Source organism: Engystomops pustulosus, chromosome 8 (assembly GCF_040894005.1).
Source record: "Engystomops pustulosus chromosome 8, aEngPut4.maternal, whole genome shotgun sequence".
Lineage (NCBI taxonomy): Eukaryota > Metazoa > Chordata > Amphibia > Anura > Leptodactylidae > Engystomops > Engystomops pustulosus.
This window is the reverse complement of record NC_092418.1, coordinates 34,667,430-34,688,377: the sequence shown is the minus strand read 5'-3', so window position 1 is coordinate 34,688,377 and position 20,948 is coordinate 34,667,430. Positions and strand designations below refer to the sequence as shown.

The following is a 20,948-nucleotide window of genomic DNA, read 5'->3' as shown; positions in this document are numbered from 1 at the left end:
AAAAAAAAATTTGTCTGGATCTACAATTATAAAATATACAGTTTCGACTTGCATACAAATTCAACTTAAGAACAAGCCTATGGACCCTATCTTCTATGTAACCCGGGGACTGCCTGTAGTCACTTACTCCGGTAAAATTTTGAGAACCTGAACCAATTTGTTCATTCCATTGTACGTGTCTAGCTGTGCGGTCCTGCAGGGGCTGGTTGCACGCTAAAATATCAATGGCCTGTATTAAATAGTATGTCTTGGACATGAATGGTGTACGGTGTGTGCCCCCAAGATCCTCACTGATTTTTGGATACGGTTTATATTATATGTCTGATCATGTACCACATCTTTTCATTCGGGTCCATGCAGAATTAGTAAAAATAAAGAAAATAAAAGACTCTCTGGACATTCTACTTTTTATTACATCCATTAACAGGAAGACAAATCAACATTTAAACTTTGCCACTTATGGAAAGCAAAAAACAAACCACCACATCACACAAGACACATGAAAATATGGAATATTTACAAGAGTGGAAAACACATAAAGTGGTGAGAGACACAGGAGACGAGGACAGCGCTCCGGGGAGGGACTCTTCATACTTGAGAGGTTTCAGTGCAACACAGATACAGCATTGGCAGTTATTGGGGAACGTAATGGTAACGTTAAGGTCAGAGCCCCAAAAACAAACAGAAAATGCTCCCATGGAAGTTTTAGTTTTGCGTCTAGCAGGACATTACTCATTCTTCTTCTCTTTTTGCTTCAGCAGTTTATTGATCTCGCGCTTTCCCATTCCCACAAATTTTGTGATGATTCCATGTTTATTGAGACCGGGAAGCAGCAACACAAAACTCACTGAAAGAGAAAGTATGAAAAATGTTATGTTTTCTGCAGGTGGGAAGAGGGAGAATACTAAGATAATAGCGAAACCCAAGCTCTGCCTGTTCCATTACTTGCACGTATCATCTAAATGAAGAGGGGATACCCCACTCCAACAACCAGGAGTGGAGGCAACTGCAAAGCTCCCCTTAACCCTCTAAATGATGTGGTCAATTGTGGCATCCATGTGGGAGGGGCTCTTTCCCTGCAATACCAGATACAGCTCATTGAGACTATGGAAGACCACTGGAAATCTGCAGCTCGGAGGAAATAAAAATGAAATCTACCTGCCATGGTCTAACCAACTTCTCTACAATTCCAGCCAGAGTGCAAGTACCAGGGATCCTATGACCGCTGCAGCCAAACGGATTAGTAATATCACCGTCCCTTCTATGACCATGGATTGGCTGCAGCGGTTATGGGATGAGATGATGCACATAAAGCAGGCTGTACAGAGCTATGGATAAGCTGTCAAGGTCATTGAAGAGTTGCCAATCAAAGATGAGAAAGGCAGGGAGGGAACTGGTTGCTCCATTAGGAACGTAGAAAGCGCTGGTAGAGGTTCTGTAATATACAATTAAATATTCCACTCCTGTTCTCTCCTGGGATAGACCCATTTATAGGAATACTCACCAATAATGTATGTGAGGAAGAGGTTGTGAACCTGCTGTCCGATCCAAGCAATGAAAGCCAGAGCCGTGATCATCGACATGAAATACTGCACAAAGACAAAAGTTATGTCAGTGACTAGAGAAGTGCGCAAAACAGGACAATACAAATTTCATGGGATCCCCACTGCCCAGGAGCAGGTTTGGCCTGAAAAACTCGCTCCGTGCACTCGGGATATCCCGGACTGAACCTCTAATCACTGTCAGTTATTCAAAGAAGTGCATGGAGCGAGTTTCTCAGACAACTTGCTTGTGGGCAATGGGATTTAACCCCTTTGTGTCTATGCCATTTTAGACCTTCAGGACCAGGCCTGATTTTTTAAATTTGCCCTGTGTCATTATAGGAGGTTATAACTTTGCGACGCTTTAACATATCCAGGGGATTTTGAGATTGTTTTACCGTCACACATTGTACTTCAAAGTAATAGAAAAATTTTGATGATATCTTTTGTGTTTAGTTATGAATAAAATTGAAATTTGGCTAAAATTTCTGAAAATTTTTCATTTTCAAAGTTCAAAATTTTCTGCTTTTCAGGCAGATAGTCATAGCACCCAAGTAACTTTATAACTAACATTTCCCGAATGTCTGCTTTATATTGGCGCAGGGTTTTATGCATCTTCTCTCTTTTCTAGGTTGTTAGGAGGTTCAGAATTTTGGGTGCAATTTTTCTCATTTTTATGAAAATCGCCAAAACCCTTATTTAGAGGCACATGCTCAGGTCTAAGTGACTTTGAGAGGCCTAAACAGCAGTAAAACCCCATGTATCACGCCATTTTAGAAACTACACCCCTCAATGTGTAAAAAAATCAACTTTAAGAAGTATGTTAACCCTTTAGATGCTTCACAGTGGTTAAAACAAAATGGAGGTCTAATTTACAAGCTGTCATTTTTTTTAGACAATATATTAATTTTGGCCAAAAATTAAACCGTCACAAAGTATTAAATGACAAAAAAATCCACAAAGTTTGATACCCAATGTCTCCCGAGTCAGAGGATGCCCCATATGTGGTGGTAACTGCTGTATGGGCGCACGGCCGGGCATAGAAGGGAAGCTGCGCCATTCAGAACAGATCTGCAATGTCACATCTTACAGGCTATAAAATGTTTATTTTTTTGTAATTTGGACATATGGGGGATTATTTTTTTTGTGGATGAAATCCACTTTTCAGGGACATCATTTACGGTGGGGCTCAATAGCCAATAATCAGATTTTATTAACTCTTTCTTGGTGGTGGTTAAAAAAATCAATTCTTGTTTATGGTTTTTAGCATTTTTTTCGCCGGACGTTCACCATACCATAAAAATAATGTGTTATCTTTATTCTACGGGTCATCACGATTACAGCGATACCCCATTTATATGGCTTTTTTATGGTTAACTTGTTTTGCAGAATATAGAACTAATTTTGTGAGAAATTTGCTTGTTTTTGCTTGCCGTGTAACAATGGGCAGAACATTTATATTTTTTGGTTTACAGAGCTGGTTTATAGCTTATTTTTTGCGGGACAAGCTGTACTTATTCTTGGTATCATGTCGGGGTAAATTTTACTTTTTGATTACTTTTTATGCGCTTTTTATGAGGTCAGATGTGAAAATTTCATAATTTTTGCAAGGTTTTTTGTGTTTTTTTTTTACGCCGTTCACCGTACGGGTTCAGTGACGATTTTATTCTATTGTACGGGTTGTAACGGACGTTGTGATGCCCAATATGTTGTGTTTTTTTTTGTGATTTTCACTTTTTTATGTTTTATTGTATTATTGCATGGGATGGGACTTCAAGGGACTTTTATTCTTTTTTAATAATTTTTTTTAATTGCACTTTTTTTTTTTTAACTTTTTTTTACTGTTTTATTTTGTCCCAGGGTGGGACATGAACAAGTGATCATTTGATCACTTGTTCATTGTAATATACTGCAATACTAATGTATTGCAGCATATTACATAGTCAGCCTATGCATTCTGCATAGGCTGATATCAGCACTGTTAGGATCGTGCTGTAAGCACGATCCTAACAGGCTTCTAGTAAAGGCAACCCTGGGGTCCTTATCGGGCTTCAGGGTTGCCATGGCAACGATCGGCACCTCCGTACCATGCAAGGAGGGTGCCGATCGTCGCGGCGATTCACTATAGACGCTGCGGTCACAATGACCGCGGCGTCTATAGGGTTAAACAGCCGGGATCGCGATAGTCGCGATCCTGGCTGTTACTGCGGGATCCCGGCTACCGCGTACCGCCGGGATCCCGCGGCGATCGCCCGGGCTCAGCTTCTGAGCCCGGGTGATCGCCATGACGTGATACTACGTCAAGGTGCGGGAACGACCCGCATCCTATGACGTAGTATCACGTCAGGGTGCGGGAAGGGGTTAAAAGAAACCTACCATCACAGATATACCTAATGAAGTAGATCAGATGGCAAGTTCCTCAAATGCATTGTAGCCCTATGCTTTATTTAGCCAGAACTGTCTGCATGCGGAGAACTCCTGCAGATGCGCGCTGAGGTTAGGAGGGATTTAATGAGGCTACTGGGGCATGGAGTAGCCACAGTTCCTGCTCCACAGCACGGCTACTCCACACCCCAGTGGCCTCGTGTAGGCTGCGTTTACACGAACGTAAAGGGGACGCCACAAGCTTGTCGCACCATACCGCACACGGGGAGAAGATAGGACATGTCCCATCTTTCCCTGTGTGTGCGGCCGTGCATCTCTATGAAGAGGGGAGGGGGGTCACCCCATCTCTCCAGCACGCCGGATGTTAGCTAAATAAAGCATAGGGCTACCCTGGATTTGAGAAGCCTGCCACCAGATCCACCTTATTAGATATATCAGTGACGGTACGTTTTCTTTAAGAAAAGACACCAGTCCTACCATCTTGGGCTTCTCCTCCTTTAGGACAAAGAGGCGTTTCCACCAGCCGATGATCCTCCTGCGGGTCTTCACCAGGTTGCTGCAAATCTCATGCAGCCTTTGCTGCTGCTCGGTGGTCCTGTACAGGGAGAGGGATCAGGTTATACACAAATCTGCTGGATGAGATTATTTAACAGCAATCTGTAGATCTTAGTGTCTGTAAAATCCATATAAAAATGGAAATGATTGTCCATTATCTTCCATTATTGATGGTATAATGCAGAACCCAAGTCTATGAATATACACGGATTAAAATTTGGCTGCATTCACAAAAAAAAAAAAAAAAAAAGATTTGGGAGGTAGACCCACCACCTCTACAGACATAGTGCATACCACATGTTATAATGAACACAATTATCTTATACATCTATTCTTGCTGTTCCTCTTGTTATTACTCCAGACCTTCACCACTTGCCATCTAGAATCCTACGCATAGTCCCAGGAAACATTTCACAATAGGAAAGTTACTAACCAGGTGTTGGAGCCAAATATTCTGGGAGCCAGGGTTGGAACAAGGTAGTCGGCCAAGCACAGACACATGACGAAGCAGGAAACACCGGAAAGAACTGATGGATCCAGGTAATAGATCATCCTGCAGAGAAGAAGGATTAATAAAGATTCAGCTTTTCTTAAAGTCAATCTCTTCTCCTGGGCTGCACTAAGATGATATATAGTCTCACTACAGGAACAAATCATGTCATTTTGTTTGCATTTTATGCCAAATTTCTGTTGCGGCAATGAGTTCCAGCTGGACGGCACTCATTTTCATTAACCCCTAGGGGACACAGCCTATTTTGGCCTTAAGGACGCGGCCCCATTCTTCAAATCTGACCTGTGTCACTATAAGTGGTTATAGGTTTGGAACGCTATGAGATATCCAGGGGATTTTGAGATTGTTTTCTCGTGACACATTGTACTTCAAATTAGTTTTAAAAATTTGGATGATATCTTTTGTGTTTAGTTATGAAAAAAAACTAAATTTGGCAAAAATTTGGAAAAATTCTTTATTTTCAACGTTCTAAATTCTCTACTTTTGATGCAGATAGTCATAGCTCCCAAATAAATTCATAACTTACATTTCCCAAATGTCTGCTTTATGCTGGCATGGTTTTTTAAGATTCCACATATTTTACTAGAATGTTATGAGGCTCAGAATTTAGGTATCATTTTTCAAATTTTTTGTAAAATCACCAAAACCCGTATTTAGATGGACCTGCTCAACTTCTAATTGTCACTGAGAGGCCTAAATAATAGTGAGACTCATAAATTACCCCATTGTGGAAACTACACACCTCAACGTATGAAAAACCACTTTTAAGAAGTTAACGCTTTACGTGTTTTATAGGGGTTAAAACAAAATGGAGGTGCAGTCTGCAAATTGTAATATTTTTTCACAATACATTCATTTTGGGTGGAAAATTAAACATTTACAATGGATTAAATGAATAAAGGCTCCACAGAGTTTGATACCCAATCTCTCCCGAGTACACGGATACCCCAATATGTGGTGGTAACCTGCTGTATGGGCGCACGGCCGGGCATAGAAGGGAAGGAGGCGCCATCCAGATCAGATTTGCTATGTCACATTGTACAGGCTATAATTTTTTTCTTTTTTTAATGTGGACCTATAGGGGCTTATTTCTTTTGCCACATGAGATGCACTTTTCTGGTACGTAATTTGGGGGAATCTATAGGCTAATTGGTGAGATTTTATTAACTCTTTGTTGGTGGAGGAAATGAAAATCATCACTTTTCAGGAAGATTTTTATGGGGTTTTTTTTTGGCTGTTTACCATACCATAAAAATAGTATATTATTTTTATTCTATGGGTCGCCACGATTACAAAAAGACCTCATTTATATAGATTTTTTTATTTTTTTCCCATTTTTAGTGCATAAAAAGTAATTTGGCAAAAATGTTGTTACTTTTAGCATCACCGTCTTTCATATGCATAACTTTTTTATTTTTCGCCTCACAAATCTGTTTAAGGGCTTATTTTTTGCGAGAAGGATTGTTCTTTTTAGTGGTCTTATTTTAGAGTGCATAACATTTTTTAAATCCCTTTTTAGAGCATTTTTATAGGGTATTAATTGAAAATGATCTTTTTTCTGGAGCTTTTTTTTGTTTTGTTTTTTACGGGGTTAACTTTGCGGATCTAATAACGATTCTGTTTTATTATGCAGATTGTTACGGACGCAGGGATACCAAATATGTGGGGGTTTTGTGTATTTTATTCAATTGTACTGAATAAAAACCAATTTGGAGAAAATCTTGTTCATTTTAGCATCACCATCTTTTTATATGCATAACTTTTTTATTTTTCGGCTGACAAATCTAGTTAGGGGCTTATTTTTTGCGAGAAGAGTTGTTCTTTTTAGTGGGCTTATTTTGGAGTGCATAACATTTTTTAAATTACTTTTTAGAGCATTTTTTTTATAGGGTATTAATTAAAAATTATCTTTTTTTGGAACGTTTTTGCGTTTTTTTTTCTACGGCGTGTACCGTGCGGGTCCAGTAACGATTCTGTTTTATTATACAGATTGTTACGGACGCGGCAATACCAAATATGCGGGGTTTTTTGTGTTTTTGTGTTTTTTATACTTTATTAAGTGTTTTTATGGGAAAACAGAAGTTACTTACCGGTAATGATGTTTCCTCGTACCACGACGGCACCAACCAGAGAGAGAGGGATCCGCCCCCAGGGACAGGAAACCTGAGCTTAAAATCGCGCTCCTCCTATCCTGCCTCAGTGGGTTACAGAGACTTGGAAGAGATTCATTGTTAATACATCAGAAAAAACATTTTTCCATGTATGCGTAGTATGTGGATATATACCCATATACGAGCGTATATGAATATTAACGTACATACATATATATATTTTTTTTTTTTTTTTTTGCGACACCCAATTGACCGTCACCAAGAAAAAAGTAGGAAATAACACCCGGGTGGGAATATACCAGGTGCCGTCGTGGTACGAGGAAACATCATTACCGGTAAGTAACTTCTGTTTTCCCCAGCACCACGACGGCACCAACCAGAGAGATTTTCAGAGAAGAAATTTTTTAGGGAGGGATAATAGAGGAAAGAACCTTCCTCCCAAAGGAAAGGTCGAGAGAACCCGCCACATCCAACCTATAGTGTTTAAAGAAGGTGTGGGGGGAAGACCAACATGCAGCTTGACATATCTGTTCTAATGAGGCATGTCTGAACTCTGCCCATGACGTAGCCAGAGCTCTGGTGGAATGGGCATGAATATTTTCAGGAATAGCTCTCTTGGCTACTTCATATGCTAACTGGATGGTAGCCCTGATCCATCTAGCGATAGTCGTTGATGATGTACTTTTCCCTTTGTTCTTCCCTGAAAAAAGAACAAACAGACTATCTGTCCTACGGAATGATTCTGAACTGCTCAAATATTGAAGTACACTACGCCTGACATCTAGATTGTGAAAGGATTTCTCCTTATCTGACTTAGGGTTTGAGCAAAAAGAAGGCAGAACTATATCCTGAGATCTATGGAAGTCTGAAACTACCTTTGGAAGGAACTTGGGATCAGGTCTCAATACAATTTTATCCGGAAATAAAACAAAGTATGGAGGTCTACAGGATAGTGCAGCAATCTCGCTTACTCTCCTAGCAGATGTAATAGCTACCAGAAATACTACTTTGAAGGTTAGTAGTTTAAGAGAGAGTTCTTCTAAGGGTTCAAAAGGAGGACCTGATAGAGTCTTTAACACTAAGGATAAATCCCAGGGCGGAAAACTTGACCTAATGGTAGGATGGAGTCTTACGGAGGCTTTAATAAATCTAGCTACCCAAGGATGGTTGGCTATATCCCGGTCAAACAGAGCTGCAAGGGCCGATACCTGGACTTTTAGTGTGGATGGTTTCAACCCCTTTTCTAGGCCTAATTGTAAAAACCCCAGAATGTTACCGAAATCTGGTTTACACATATCAATTGGTCTCTGACCCATAAATCTAAAGAACGCCTTCCATGTTCTCAAATAAATCCTGTAGGTGATGGGTTTTCTACTTTTTTGAAGGGTCGAAATGACTTGACTTGATAGACCCTTTTTTTCAAGAATTAACCTTTCAATAACCATGCCGTAAGATGAAGCCCCCTCACTTCCGGATGATAAATAGGACCCTGGTATAACAAGTCTTTCCATTCTGGAAGGACCCAAGGATCCGCTATTGTCATGTCCCTCAGACTTGAAAACCAGGCACGGCGAGGCCAAAAGGGGGCAATGAGGATGACTTTTGCCTTTTCCCGTTTTATTTTCCCCAGAGTCCTGGGAATCAATATCATGGGGGGAAAAGCGTATAACAGGTGATGGTCTCCCCAATTTTGTGAGAAGGCGTCTATTGCTAATGGACGATCCCTGTAATCTATGGAGAAAAAACGATTCACCTTTCGGTTTTTTCTGCTGGCAAAAAGGTCTATTTCTGGGATCCCCCACTTTTTGGTTATCAGGTTGAAGATTTCCACATTGAGGCCCCATTCCCCCTGTCGGACGACATTGCGGCTCAAGAAGTCTGCTTGGGTATTTTCCGCCCCCCTTATGTGTATCGCCCTTAGTGACGCTAGGTGAGACTCTGCCAGATGAAAAATGTGAGAGGTTATCTCCATGAGTTGTGGGCCCCTTGTTCCCCCTTGCTTGTTTATATAGGCTACCGCTGAGGTATTGTCTGACCTTATTACAATGTTCTTTTCCCTCAGGAATGGAAGAGCTGCTTCCAGCCCCTTTAGTATAGCCCGTAACTCTTTGTTGTTTGAGGAAAGGGTTGCTTCCTGAGTGTTCCAATGGCCCTGAAATATTCTGTCTTCCATGTGGGCCCCCCAACCAACCGGGCTTGCATCTGTTGTAATGGTCTTTTCTGGACCTGGAAACCAAGGAAGGCCTAGTTCTAAGTTCGTTCGATTCAACCACCAACTTAGAGACTCCTTTACTAATTCTGGAATGTGTATTTCCTTGTCTAAGGAAGAAGGATTCTTGTCCCAGACCTGAAGAAGAAAATACTGCAAGGTTCTTGTGTGAAACTGAGCCCAGGGAACTGCAGGTATGGTGGTCACTAGACTCCCTAAAAGGGACATACCCTTCCTGATGGTTGTCTGAGAGGACCCTTTTATGCTCATTATACTTTCCCTTATTTTCCTTTGTTTCTCTCTGGGAAGAAAGGTTTTTTGGTAATTCGAGTCTAGGAGAACCCCCAGAAATAACTTCTGTTGGGATGGGACTATTTCTGATTTCTCTATGTTGACTAGCCAACCTAGAAAATCCAGAATTTTTCGGACCCTGACCACTTGAGCCTCTACTGCTTCTACTGAAGGCCCCACTAGAAGAAAATCGTCCAGGTACGGTATGAAAAGCCCATGATCTAGTCTGATGAAGGCCGACATCTCTGAAATAATTTTTGTAAACACCCTTGGTGCAATGGCGATACCGAAGGGTAGGGCTCTGTACTGGAAATGTTCTATCTTTTGACCTAATTGAATCGCAAATCTTAGGTACTTCTGATAATCCGGGTGAATAGGTACATGGTAATAGGCGTCTGTAAGGTCGATTGACGCCATAAAACACCCCGGATATAACAGATTTACCGCGGATTTTAGCGTTTCCATTTTGAAACTTGGTATCTGTAGAAAACTGTTTAGTTCTCTCAAATTTATGATGGTTCTTAGAGCCCCACTTGGTTTTTTTACCCAGAATAGGGTCGAGTAGAATCCTATCTGTGTTTCCCCTAGTGGGACTGGACACAGTACCTTTTTGGAGAGTAATTCGGTTACTTCCGCCATCATCAAGCTGCCTTTCTCTCCCGATGGGATTCTTGTTATCCTGAACTTCTGAGGAGGAAAATTCTTGAAGTCCAGCTTTATCCCCTGAGATATGGAGCTGAGAATCCACTCGCTGCATGAAATGTGTTCCCAGGCAGGGAGGAAGTGGGACAACCTTCCCCCCACCTGGGGCCTCGCGTCATTGTGGTCGGAAAGTGGACTGTCTAGACTGCAAGTGCTGTTGGCCAAACAAGTAACCCCTAGCCGGCTGTGTGGGTCTGGATGGACCTGGTCTGCTTTCCCTATCCCTCCTTTGGTACCTTGATCTCCGAAAGGACCGAAAGGATCTGGGTCTATTTGCTTGGGTAGAAATGGTGGGAAAACCCTTCTTTTTGTCACCTGCTTTTTCTAGTAAATCATCTAAGATGGGCCCAAATAAAAAATTACCATCACAAGGAATACCGCATAGTTTTCCCCTAGAGGCCATATCCCCTGACCAGTTTTTTAACCATAAAGCCCTTCTGGCCGCATTAGACAAGGCTGTGGACCTAGCTGAAAGCCTTAGTATATCCACTGAAGCATCGGCTAGTAGAGCCGCCCCTTTTTGGATACCCGTTATTGAGGCCTTAAGGGATTCTCTAGGGACTTTGTTCTGTATATCCCCCCCAAGCTGGTCTAACCATAACAGGAGTGAGCGAGCCACACAGGTTGCCGCTACGGCTGGTCTGAATGAGGTGGTTGCATATTCCCATGATTTTTTGAGAAAACTTTCTGCTTTTCTGTCCATGGGATCTCTTAAGGCATTAATATCCTCAAAGGGTAAAGAGGTACCACGGGAAATTTTAATAATGGAGGCATCCACTTTTGGTGGAAGGCCCCATCCGGACGTAGCACTCTCGTCAAATGGGTATTTCCTCTTAATAGCCCTAGGGATATAGGATTTCTTATCTGGGTTCTGCCACTCTTTTGAGATCAGGGCACGAATGGTATCATGGATAGGAAAGGTACGCCTTTTCCTCTCCGTCAGCCCCTCAAACATTATGTCCTGTACTGATTTATGAGGTTTTTTCTCCTCTATGTCCATGGAGGATCTAACCATCCTCAAAAGTCCTTCCGTATCCTCTGCCAAAAATAAAGGACGTCCAGACAGTTCCTCTTCTGAGGCTGAAGAAACATCCTCTTTTTCTCCTTCCTCCTCTGATACAGATAACGTTTCCCTGGGAGTAGACGAGGAAGGGCCTGGGAGGTCTTTAGTTATGAAGGCAGGTTGTTGGTCAATGATATTTTTAACCGACACCTGCACTTCTTCTCTAATAACGGATCGCAGAGAATCCAACCAAGAGGCAGACTCTTCTGCCATAATCTTTGAAATGCATGAAGGACATGTACTTTTCTCATGGTTTGCAGGTAATTTCCTACTACAGATCTTACAATCCCTGTGATGGGTTTTTTTGGTGGCTTTTTTGGGGACCTCTTCTCCCTAAAAGTAGTTTTTTTAAAAAATTTGCATCAGTGACAGAATAATCATAGTACAGAACAGTAACAGCACTCACCACCTTGAATTACCGGAGTCGGGGTCCTCAGGGGCTCAGGAACATCACGCCTCTCTGCCATGCTGAAAGAGCGTTAGAGCGGCGTCCACCTGGAAGCCCCGGTCTTTTTATGCAAAAAAGGGCTCCACCCCCCGCCTTCCGGTATGGCCTGGCTCCTGTGAGTAATTTAACTGTGTAGGAGACAGCACATAAGGCCAAAAACTTACTATGGCTGACGTTCCACTCGCCCAAGGAGGAGTGCTATAATCCCTGGGCTCCTCCCGGATCCTGACGGCGCGTCGGACGAAAACCCCGGCCTCGCGAACCGGAAGTACTACATCCTTACTTCCGGTCGCGCTCCACCATGCGCCAGAACGAGCGTGCGCACGACTCTGAAAGGAGAAGGCCGACCACGGGTGCAACTCCCTGAATGGAGGCCTCCGTTGGTAAGTCAAGCAAAAACGAACTGCCAACCAGCGGTTCCTAAAAATAACAAACCGGAGCGCTCAGGTCCCTTCCAGGGACAGGAAACCACTGAGGCAGGATAGGAGGAGCGCGATTTTAAGCTCAGGTTTCCTGTCCCTGGGGGCGGATCCCTCTCTCTCTGGTTGGTGCCGTCGTGGTGCTGGGGAAAGTGACATTTTAGGGGCTTATATTTTTATGTATTTATTTTTTATTTATTATAATGTGTAGTGTTAAGTGTTTTTGCATTTTTTTACTTATACATACTTGAACTTGAACCAGTGATGCTCTGATCACTGGTTTAAGTTCAATACACTGCTCTACAATACTATTTTATTGTAGAGCAGTGTAAACTGTCTGAGCAAGCTTGCGCATGCTCAGACAGTTTACAGTCAGACCCGGAAGGGGTCTGACTGCCATGGAGACCGGGCAGCTCCGGGGCACATGCCAGTCCTCGGAGCTGCCCAGAAGTGGATCGGATCCCCCGGTAAGCGGCACGGGGGATCCGATCCACAGCGCAAACACCCTTACACGCCGCGGTCATGTTTGACCGCGGCGTGTAAGGGGTTAACACCCGCGATCGGAGCCGGCTCCGATCGCGGGTGTTAGCGCAGGCTGTCAGCTGTACTAGACAGCTGACAGCCGCTGCTTCTGGTACCGGCTCCGTTCGTGAGCCGGTGCCAGAAGCAGGACGTTATAGAACGTCCCCGTGCGCTAAGCATCTAGCCCCGGGGACGTACTACAACGTCCTGGTGCGCCTAGGGGTTAATTTGAGCAATTGCAGTAATACTGATAATCCACGGACTCGCAAGGTGCGTCTTGGCTGAAGTCTCCCTGTAGTGTCAAGGAGTTTTCCCCATAAAAGTAATTTATGTCTTATCTACATAGGGGGAGATTTATCATACGCAGCCCCCCTTCCCCACCCCCCAATCTCGTCCGGCGAGCAAAACTACACCAGGCTTTGCGCAAAAACCAGCAATAAAGAGTTTGCTGGTTTTCCAAAAGATCAAAGGCATGGGGAGGGAAGGTCTTGTGCCTGCCCCCTCCTTGCCCACATGGTGTGGAGGTGGTATATCAGAGATTTTAATTTCAAATTCTTGCACTGAGCAAGGATTTGTGCTTATTCCACAGCTTCTCTGCCAGAACACTGGCGTAGAAGCAGTGGTAATTCTCCCCCGTAACGTCCAAGATGTAAAGCTGAGCAGTTTTTGTAACTCCCATAGATGTGACTCGAAATACAGAAACTTCAAATCTCCCATTCACTTCTATGGGAGTCCTGAAATTAGTGCATGGCAGTTCTATGTAGTTGATGTAAAAAGCCTACTATCGGTGACCACCTGCATTAGACAGGAGTGGGGAGAAGCGGTATCATATGTATGCTATATTCTGTGTATACGCTTTATTTCCTTTAATGCACAAACCCCTTTAATTCTGTAACATACATGGTTTGCATAGAACTAGGAATGTGCACAGAACACGGCAATTCAAAAGTCATAAAATAACCTGTAGATGGCCTTCATAAACAGCCGAAGATAAAATCCCTGCGAGTCCTTCACCAATGTATGACCCAATAGTAGATTTACTTACAAAAATAGAAAGGACACTGCCCCCATAATAGCTGCTGGAAACCACGGCTTCTCCCAGCGGAGGGTCCGGTCGGCGAGCAGGACCACCTCACCCCATCCTTGGAAATGCTCCTCCAGGCTCGCTGTCTCTGCCGCCTGCAATTAAGACAAAGTCATCGAGATATTTAGAGGAAATGGAAACCAATCAATATTCACAACGGAGACAAAAGACGACTCATTGTATTCACCGCCATCCATCACATCGCTTCTCAGGTAAGATTTACATTAGAGAGTTTTCCAGCTTCTAGACATTAATGACTGATCTGTACATGAAATAGATTACAAAGATTAAAAGGAAAATGCTTCTATGTCTTGTTTTTTCCCTCTTCACTGTCAATGTATTTGAGAACTTAAGAGATCCCTTCAAATCGCATTGGGCTATGATACCTACATCACTGGTCATTAAGGGGGTCATCCAGTGTTTATAAGTTATCCCCTATCCACAGGGATAACAAAGGTCATAGGTGAAGTTCTACTAGTGAGGATAAGGATCTGATAATGGTGCGTTATTGAACGGTCCTGATCTAGTCTGTGCGGCCTTCATGTCATGGGACCATAAATTAGTGCAGCTTTCTCACTAATGTGGAAACATCAGTCATGTCACCGTCACATCAGTAGCAGAACCGAGATTCTCTTCTGTACCGGATAGAAGTGCTCGCCTCTTGTCACATTTGAGGAGATAGAATCTGTGTCATGCGCCACATACTGAATAGGACTAAACAGTGTTCAGACTCGCTGCAGTAGCCCAGCCGCTTCTTCATGCTATTCTTATCAGTGATTGCATTATTCAGGACACGGTCCAAGGCCTCACTCACACGTGTGACCCGCTGCAGATGGGACAGCCACCAACACATGAACCTGTGCAGGTCGTGGGCCGCACACAGATCTGTGGTCCGTGCGTCATCAATTTCTGTAAAAAGTCTGCATGACATCGGTTTTTGTAGATATAAAAAAAAAGTTACAAAAATTAAAATGGGCTGTCAACTTCTTGAAGGGTACATGAGTTATCAATAAATTAATCAAAAAAAAAAAAATACAGACGGAACACAGGTGCGCCGAGATTTCTACTTCCTGCACACAGAGCCACAAAACAACAAAAAACCTTCGTCTGCATGGCGCCATTGAAAATAAAAATATGCCGGCCTGGCATGACATTAAAAATCTGATAGCATACATCCAATTTACACGGAAGCAGATCGCTACACTGGCCTCAATATCTTGTAGGCTGGATTCAAGCACAACTACTAGATTTCAAGCAACCTGACTAATGGGAGTCTCAGCTGTTGGGCAGGCAGGGTGTGACTCTACGTATCCCATGAAGGTGGTCACTATGCGCTATATTCATCATATTGGAGTCAGGTCACTGCAGCTATAATGTAATCCCGGCTCTCCGGGTAAGGCTTGTACTGGCAGAACGTCCCTGGGGAGGTGGTGGGGCATTCATCTCAGGCACAGGGGTGACTCATACAACGCATGATCACATGGATGACCACCACCTTAAAGGGCGATTATTATGGGTTCTGCTATTCATTGTATAATAGGACAAAAATAGTGAATCAATCGCCATTAATATTGTGCCAGGGCATCCAGTTACATCACGTGACGGTATCACCCAGCCACAGGGTGAGAGACGCACACGTATAGAGGCACAGGCTATTCACACGCTACTTCAGTCATTTCTGGGACAAAAAATCAATTTCTCAGAATTTTGGCCATGAACATATTACTGAACCGCTAAAATGTTTACCCTCTTAAATGAACACCGCTGTAAGGCCTGAATAAGGGGCGAACAGTAGGAGTCACCCACAGCAATAAACAACATGTTGCTGATATTTTTGTACAGTGAGGATTTTTATTATTACTGTGCTGTGTGCAGATCACCACGGAGAGCCTGGTCCTGACCCACATAACCCTGGATGTATGGGAATGAATGAACCACAGAGAAGGGAGCGATGGAAGTGGAGGAGGGGACAGAAGACACATTCACGCCTGAGCGGACATCCAGGAGCCCCCTCTGTGAGGCCATTGTTCTTATAGATAACTATGTGGGAATAGATCCTTACACAGGGGGCACAATGCTACATACAGCCTCCTCCGCTCATCAGATGAGGGTGTACGGTTACCAGACACAGGACTGTATACCATCCATTCCCATTGTATACACCAGGTGACAACCTCCATGGTTCTCAGAGCTCAGGATACATTCACATTGACCTTTTCCGCTTCCTTTAACCCTACCCCCACCTTAGGGATAATCCGATTCCTATGGGATCTCCTGCCCAATTCTACCTTGCCCTGATGTATACCAGCACCCCATTGGAGGTCCTTAAATATAAATACCAAAATATTCCATTACAGTGGGGAAAAAAAAAAAAAAAAAATAGGTGTTATTCCGAATTACAGGCAGTCCCCAAGTTACGTACAGGATAGGCTCCAAAGGTTTGTTCTTAAATTGAATTTGTATGCAAGTCGGAACTGTATATTTTGTAATTGTAGATCCACACAAAAATATTTTTTGCCCCAGTGACAACTGGAGTTTCAATATTTTTTGTTGTAATGGGACCAAGGATTATCAATAAAGCTTCAGTACAGAAACCTTACAGCTGATCATTGCAGTCTGGGACTATAGTAACATCCAGAGAGCTTCACCAGAGGTCACAGTGCAGAGGGGTCCGTCTGTAACTAGGGGTCATCTGTAAGTCGGGTGTCCTTAAGTAGGGGACTGCCGGTACGGTCAGGAGATCGGTCTGGCTGACACTTCCATGCCTCCTCCCCTTATTCTGCCTGCCCAGAGGACACTTCCACCCCTGCCCAACTCTTGTTTTTCGGAAACACAGCTGTAAGAACCCCCTAAATTTACAGCAGACAAACAGTAAATTTATAGGTCACCCCTAATATCTTATGAATGTCTATACTGCTGAGGCAATTATTAACCATAATAACTTTCTGATGCTGATGAATTCATTCTCGTCCAAAATCAGACAAATTTTATGAGAAGGTGGTCAAAAGTCTTCTAAAATATCAAAAATGCCAATCCCCAGGCATGTAAAGACACCCTGCTCCTAATTCCCCTGACCTGAGACAATCTCTGAGGTTAATACACTTTGTTTAATATTATTATTATTAATTTTTTTTTTTGGGGGGATGGGGGGGGGGGGGGGGTTGTCAGATAAAAAAATTGCAGCATTTTTTAACCCAAAGCCAGGAATGGGTTATTAAAGAACAGGTAAATATATATATGATCCTACCAGATCAACACAAAACACACAAAAGAATAAATACCAAACAATGAAATGACAGAAATACCAAAGAAAAAATAAATAAAATACCAAATTGCTTAATATTACCCATAATACATATGGTTTCTAGTGGAAAATATATATTCCTGGTAATAAAATGCCCCCACTGTAGGGGCACAGGCAATGTCTGGCAGGTCGGGCACCCAGGACTGCAGGTAGCTTCCCTGGAACAGTCCTGTGTACCAGGCTATATCTAGCAAGGCTGGCATCATGGACAGCAGGCGGATTCCACGGCACAGTCCTGTCGGTAGCTTCCCAGGCACAGTCCTGTCAGCGTTGTACAGGCGGTCCCCTACTTAAGGACACCCGACTTACAGACAACCCATAGTTACAGACGGACCCCTCTGCCCACTGTGACCTCTGGTGAAGCTCTCTGGATGCTTTAAAATAGTCCCAGATTGCAATAATCAGCTTAAAATTGTCTGTAATGAAGCTTTATTGATAATTCTTGGTCCTATTACAGCAAAAAAATTTGAAACTCCAATTGTCACTGGGGCAAAAAAAAAAAATTGTCGGGAACTACAATGATAAAATATACAGTTTCGACTTACATACAAATTCAACTTAAGAACAAACCTACAGTCCCTATCTTGTACGTAACCCGGGGACTGCCTGTATAGGCACAGCCATGTGTGCCAGGCTATATCTACAAGGATGGGCATCCAGGACTGCAGGTATCTTCCTTGGCACAGTACTGCAAGCACTGTATGGGCACAGCCATGTGTGTCAGTCTATATCTAGCAGGACAGGGCACCAAGGACTGCAAGTAGCTTCCCTGACACAGTCCTGTGAGCGCTGTATAGGCACAGCCCTGTGTGCCAGGCTATGTAGGGCAGGATGGGCATCCAGGACTGCAGGTAGCTTCCCTGGCACAGTTCTGTCAGCACTATATGGCACAGTCCTGTGTGCCAGGCTATGTAGGGCAGGATACGGCACCAAGGACTGCAGGTAGCTTCCCTGGCACAGTCCTGTGAGCACTGTATAGGCACAGCCCTGTGTGCCAGGCTATGTAAGGCAGGATGGGCATCCAGGACTGCAGGTAGCTTCCCTGGCACAGTACTGTGAGTGCTGTATGGGCACAGCCCTGTGTGCCAGGCTATGCAGGGCAGGACATGGCATGGCATCCAGGACTGCAGGTAGCTTCCCTGGCACAGTCCTGTCAGCACTGTATGGGCACAGTCCTGTGTACCAGGCTATGTAGGGCAGGACAGGCACCCAGGACTGCAGGTTGATTCCCCGGTACAGTCCTGTCAGCACTATATGTGCACAGTCCTGTGTGCCAGGCTATGTAGGGCAGGACAGGGCATCCAGGACTGCAGGTAGCTTCCCTGGCACAGTACTGTAAGCACTGTATGGGCACAGCCCTGTGTGCCAGGCTATGTAGGGCAGGGCATCCAGGAATGCAGGTAGCTTCCCTGGCACAGTACTGCCAGCACTGTATGGGCACAGCCCTGTGTACCAGGCTATGTAAGGCAGGATGGGCATCCAGGACTGCAGGTAGCTTCCCCGGTACAGTCCTGTCAGCACTATATGTGCACAGTCCTGTGTGCCAGGCTATGTAGGGCAGGGCATCCAGGAATGCAGGTAGCTTCCCTGGCACAGTACTGCCAGCACTGTATGGGCACAGCCCTGTGTACCAGGCTATGTAAGGCAGGATGGGCATCCAGGACTGCAGGTAGCTTCCCCGGTACAGTCCTGTCAGCACTATATGTGCACAGTCCTGTGTGCCAGGCTATGTAGGGCAGGGCATCCAGGAATGCAGGTAGCTTCCCTGGCACAGTACTGCCAGCACTGTATGGGCACAGCCCTGTGTACCAGGCTATGTAAGGCAGGATGGGCATCCAGGACTGCAGGTAGCTTCCCCGGTACAGTCCTGTCAGCACTATATGTGCACAGTCCTGTGTGCCAGGCTATGTAGGGCAGGACAGGGCATCCAGGACTGCAGGTAGCTTCCCTGGCACAGTACTGCCAGCACTGTATGGGCACAGCCCTGTGTACCAGGCTATGTAAGGCAGGATGGGCATCCAGGACTGCAGGTAGCTTCCCCGGTACAGTCCTGTCAGCACTATATGTGCACAGTCCTGTGTGCCAGGCTATGTAGGGCAGGACAGGGCATCCAGGACTGCAGGTAGCTTCCCTGGCACAGTACTGTAAGCACTGTATGGGCACAGCCCTGTGTGCCAGGCTATGTAGGGCAGGACAGGGCATCCAGGAATGCAGGTAGCTTCCCTGGCACAGTCCTGCCAGCACTGTATGGGCACAGCCCTTTGTGCCAGGCTATGTAGGGCAGGGCATCCAGGACTGCAGGTAGCTTCCCTGGCACAGTACTGTCAGCACTGTATGGGCACAGCCCCGTGTGCCAGGCTATGCAGGGCAGGACAGGGCACCCAGGTAACCTCCCTGGCACAGTGAGATGGCATCATGCCAGTGAATGAAGATGCTGGACACCATGTTTCCAGCTGGAAGCTTCTGGAAGGAGGCCATAGCATAGCCGGTATGGATGGTATGTGGTGTGCCAGAGGGCGGATAACCCCTGCAGGTGGCGCCCCCTATGTCACAGGTGCAGGATAGAACAATAACCGCGGCCATTACCGGCAGCAGGCCCGGGCGCGGCGGAAGACCGCGGGGCAGTGCAGTCCCGCACTCACCAGCTGGTTCACGCTCCTGTTGTCTCCCGGCTCCGCCATTGTCCTCCGCAGCGCTCAGCCCCCGGTTACACTGATATCACAAGCTGCGTCTCCTCCGCCAGAGCCGGACATAAATAGCTGCTTCCGCCAGGCAGCTCGGGCGCATGCGTGCCGGGATTGGCTGACTCCGACAGCAAACGTCGCCGTGACAGCCAATCAGCGCGCTCCGTACAACAACAGCACGGTTTCAAATTTAAATAATTCTAAATACTGTAATAATAGTGACGTCACCAACGGCCCCTCTGTAATGTGGTCATCGCTGGAAACCGCATGACGTCATCAGGGCCGCATTATTTAAAAGAGATTTTCAACCCCAAAGCAGATGGTAGAGAACAGCCGATGCATTAGGAACAATACAGTCTGTGTTATACTATTGTATAGACTCGGGTAACACCCTGCAAAAACCTGGGAGACTGTTCCCTGTGCGCTCAGGATTTATTCAGGTATTATATGCTATTATAAAACCTAAAAAATAAAAATAATACAGGCGGTCCCCTACTTAAGGACACCCGACTTACAGACAACCCATAGTTACAGACAGACCCCTCTGACCTCTGGTGAAGCTTTCTGAATGCTTTACTATTGTCCCAGACTGCAATGATCATCTGTAATGTGTCTGTAATGAAGCTTTATTAATAATCTTTGGTCCCATTACAGCAAAAAATGTTGTTGTTTTTTTTGCTGTAATGGGGCCAAATTTTTTTTGTCTGGATCTACAATTATAAAATATACAGTTTCGACTTACATACGAATTCAACTTAAGAACAAACCTCCAGACCCTATCTTGTATGTAACCCGGGGACTGCCTGTAATGGGATACATCCTTAAAGGGGTTGTCCGAGTTTAAAAAAAAAATAAATATGTGGCCGGGAGCGGGCTGCCTAAAACAATAAAGCTGTACTTACCTTCCGGTGCCCTCCGGTATCCAGCGCTGCTGTCGCTCCGGTCCGGGCGCCATGTAAACAAACATGGCCGCCAGAGCAGCGCTGCATTCAGCTTCCGGCCGGCCGTGGCCGGGTACGCATATCCGTCCCTATACACAGCATTGTGTATGGGGGCCGGAAGGTTGTCGGGTACGGGAGGGCACCGGAAGGTAAGTACAGCGTTATTGTTTTAGGCAGC

At 44.7% G+C, this 20,948-nt stretch overlaps 1 protein-coding gene across 1 annotated transcript; it reads right to left on the bottom strand.

Annotated features, from left to right (window-relative positions):
* Positions 1–395: 395 nt before the first annotated feature.
* ARL6IP1 (ARL6 interacting reticulophagy regulator 1) lies at positions 396–19,955 on the bottom strand. The gene is made up of 6 exons (XM_072120638.1): positions 19,788–19,955; positions 13,803–13,936; positions 4,915–5,034; positions 4,404–4,521; positions 1,505–1,589; positions 396–847 (listed from the first exon to the last, which is right to left on the bottom strand). The coding sequence occupies exons 1-6, from the start codon at positions 19,824–19,826 to the stop codon at positions 729–731; spliced, it is 615 nt and encodes a 204-aa protein (XP_071976739.1). The 5' UTR covers positions 19,827–19,955; the 3' UTR covers positions 396–728.
* Positions 19,956–20,948: the final 993 nt, after the last annotated feature.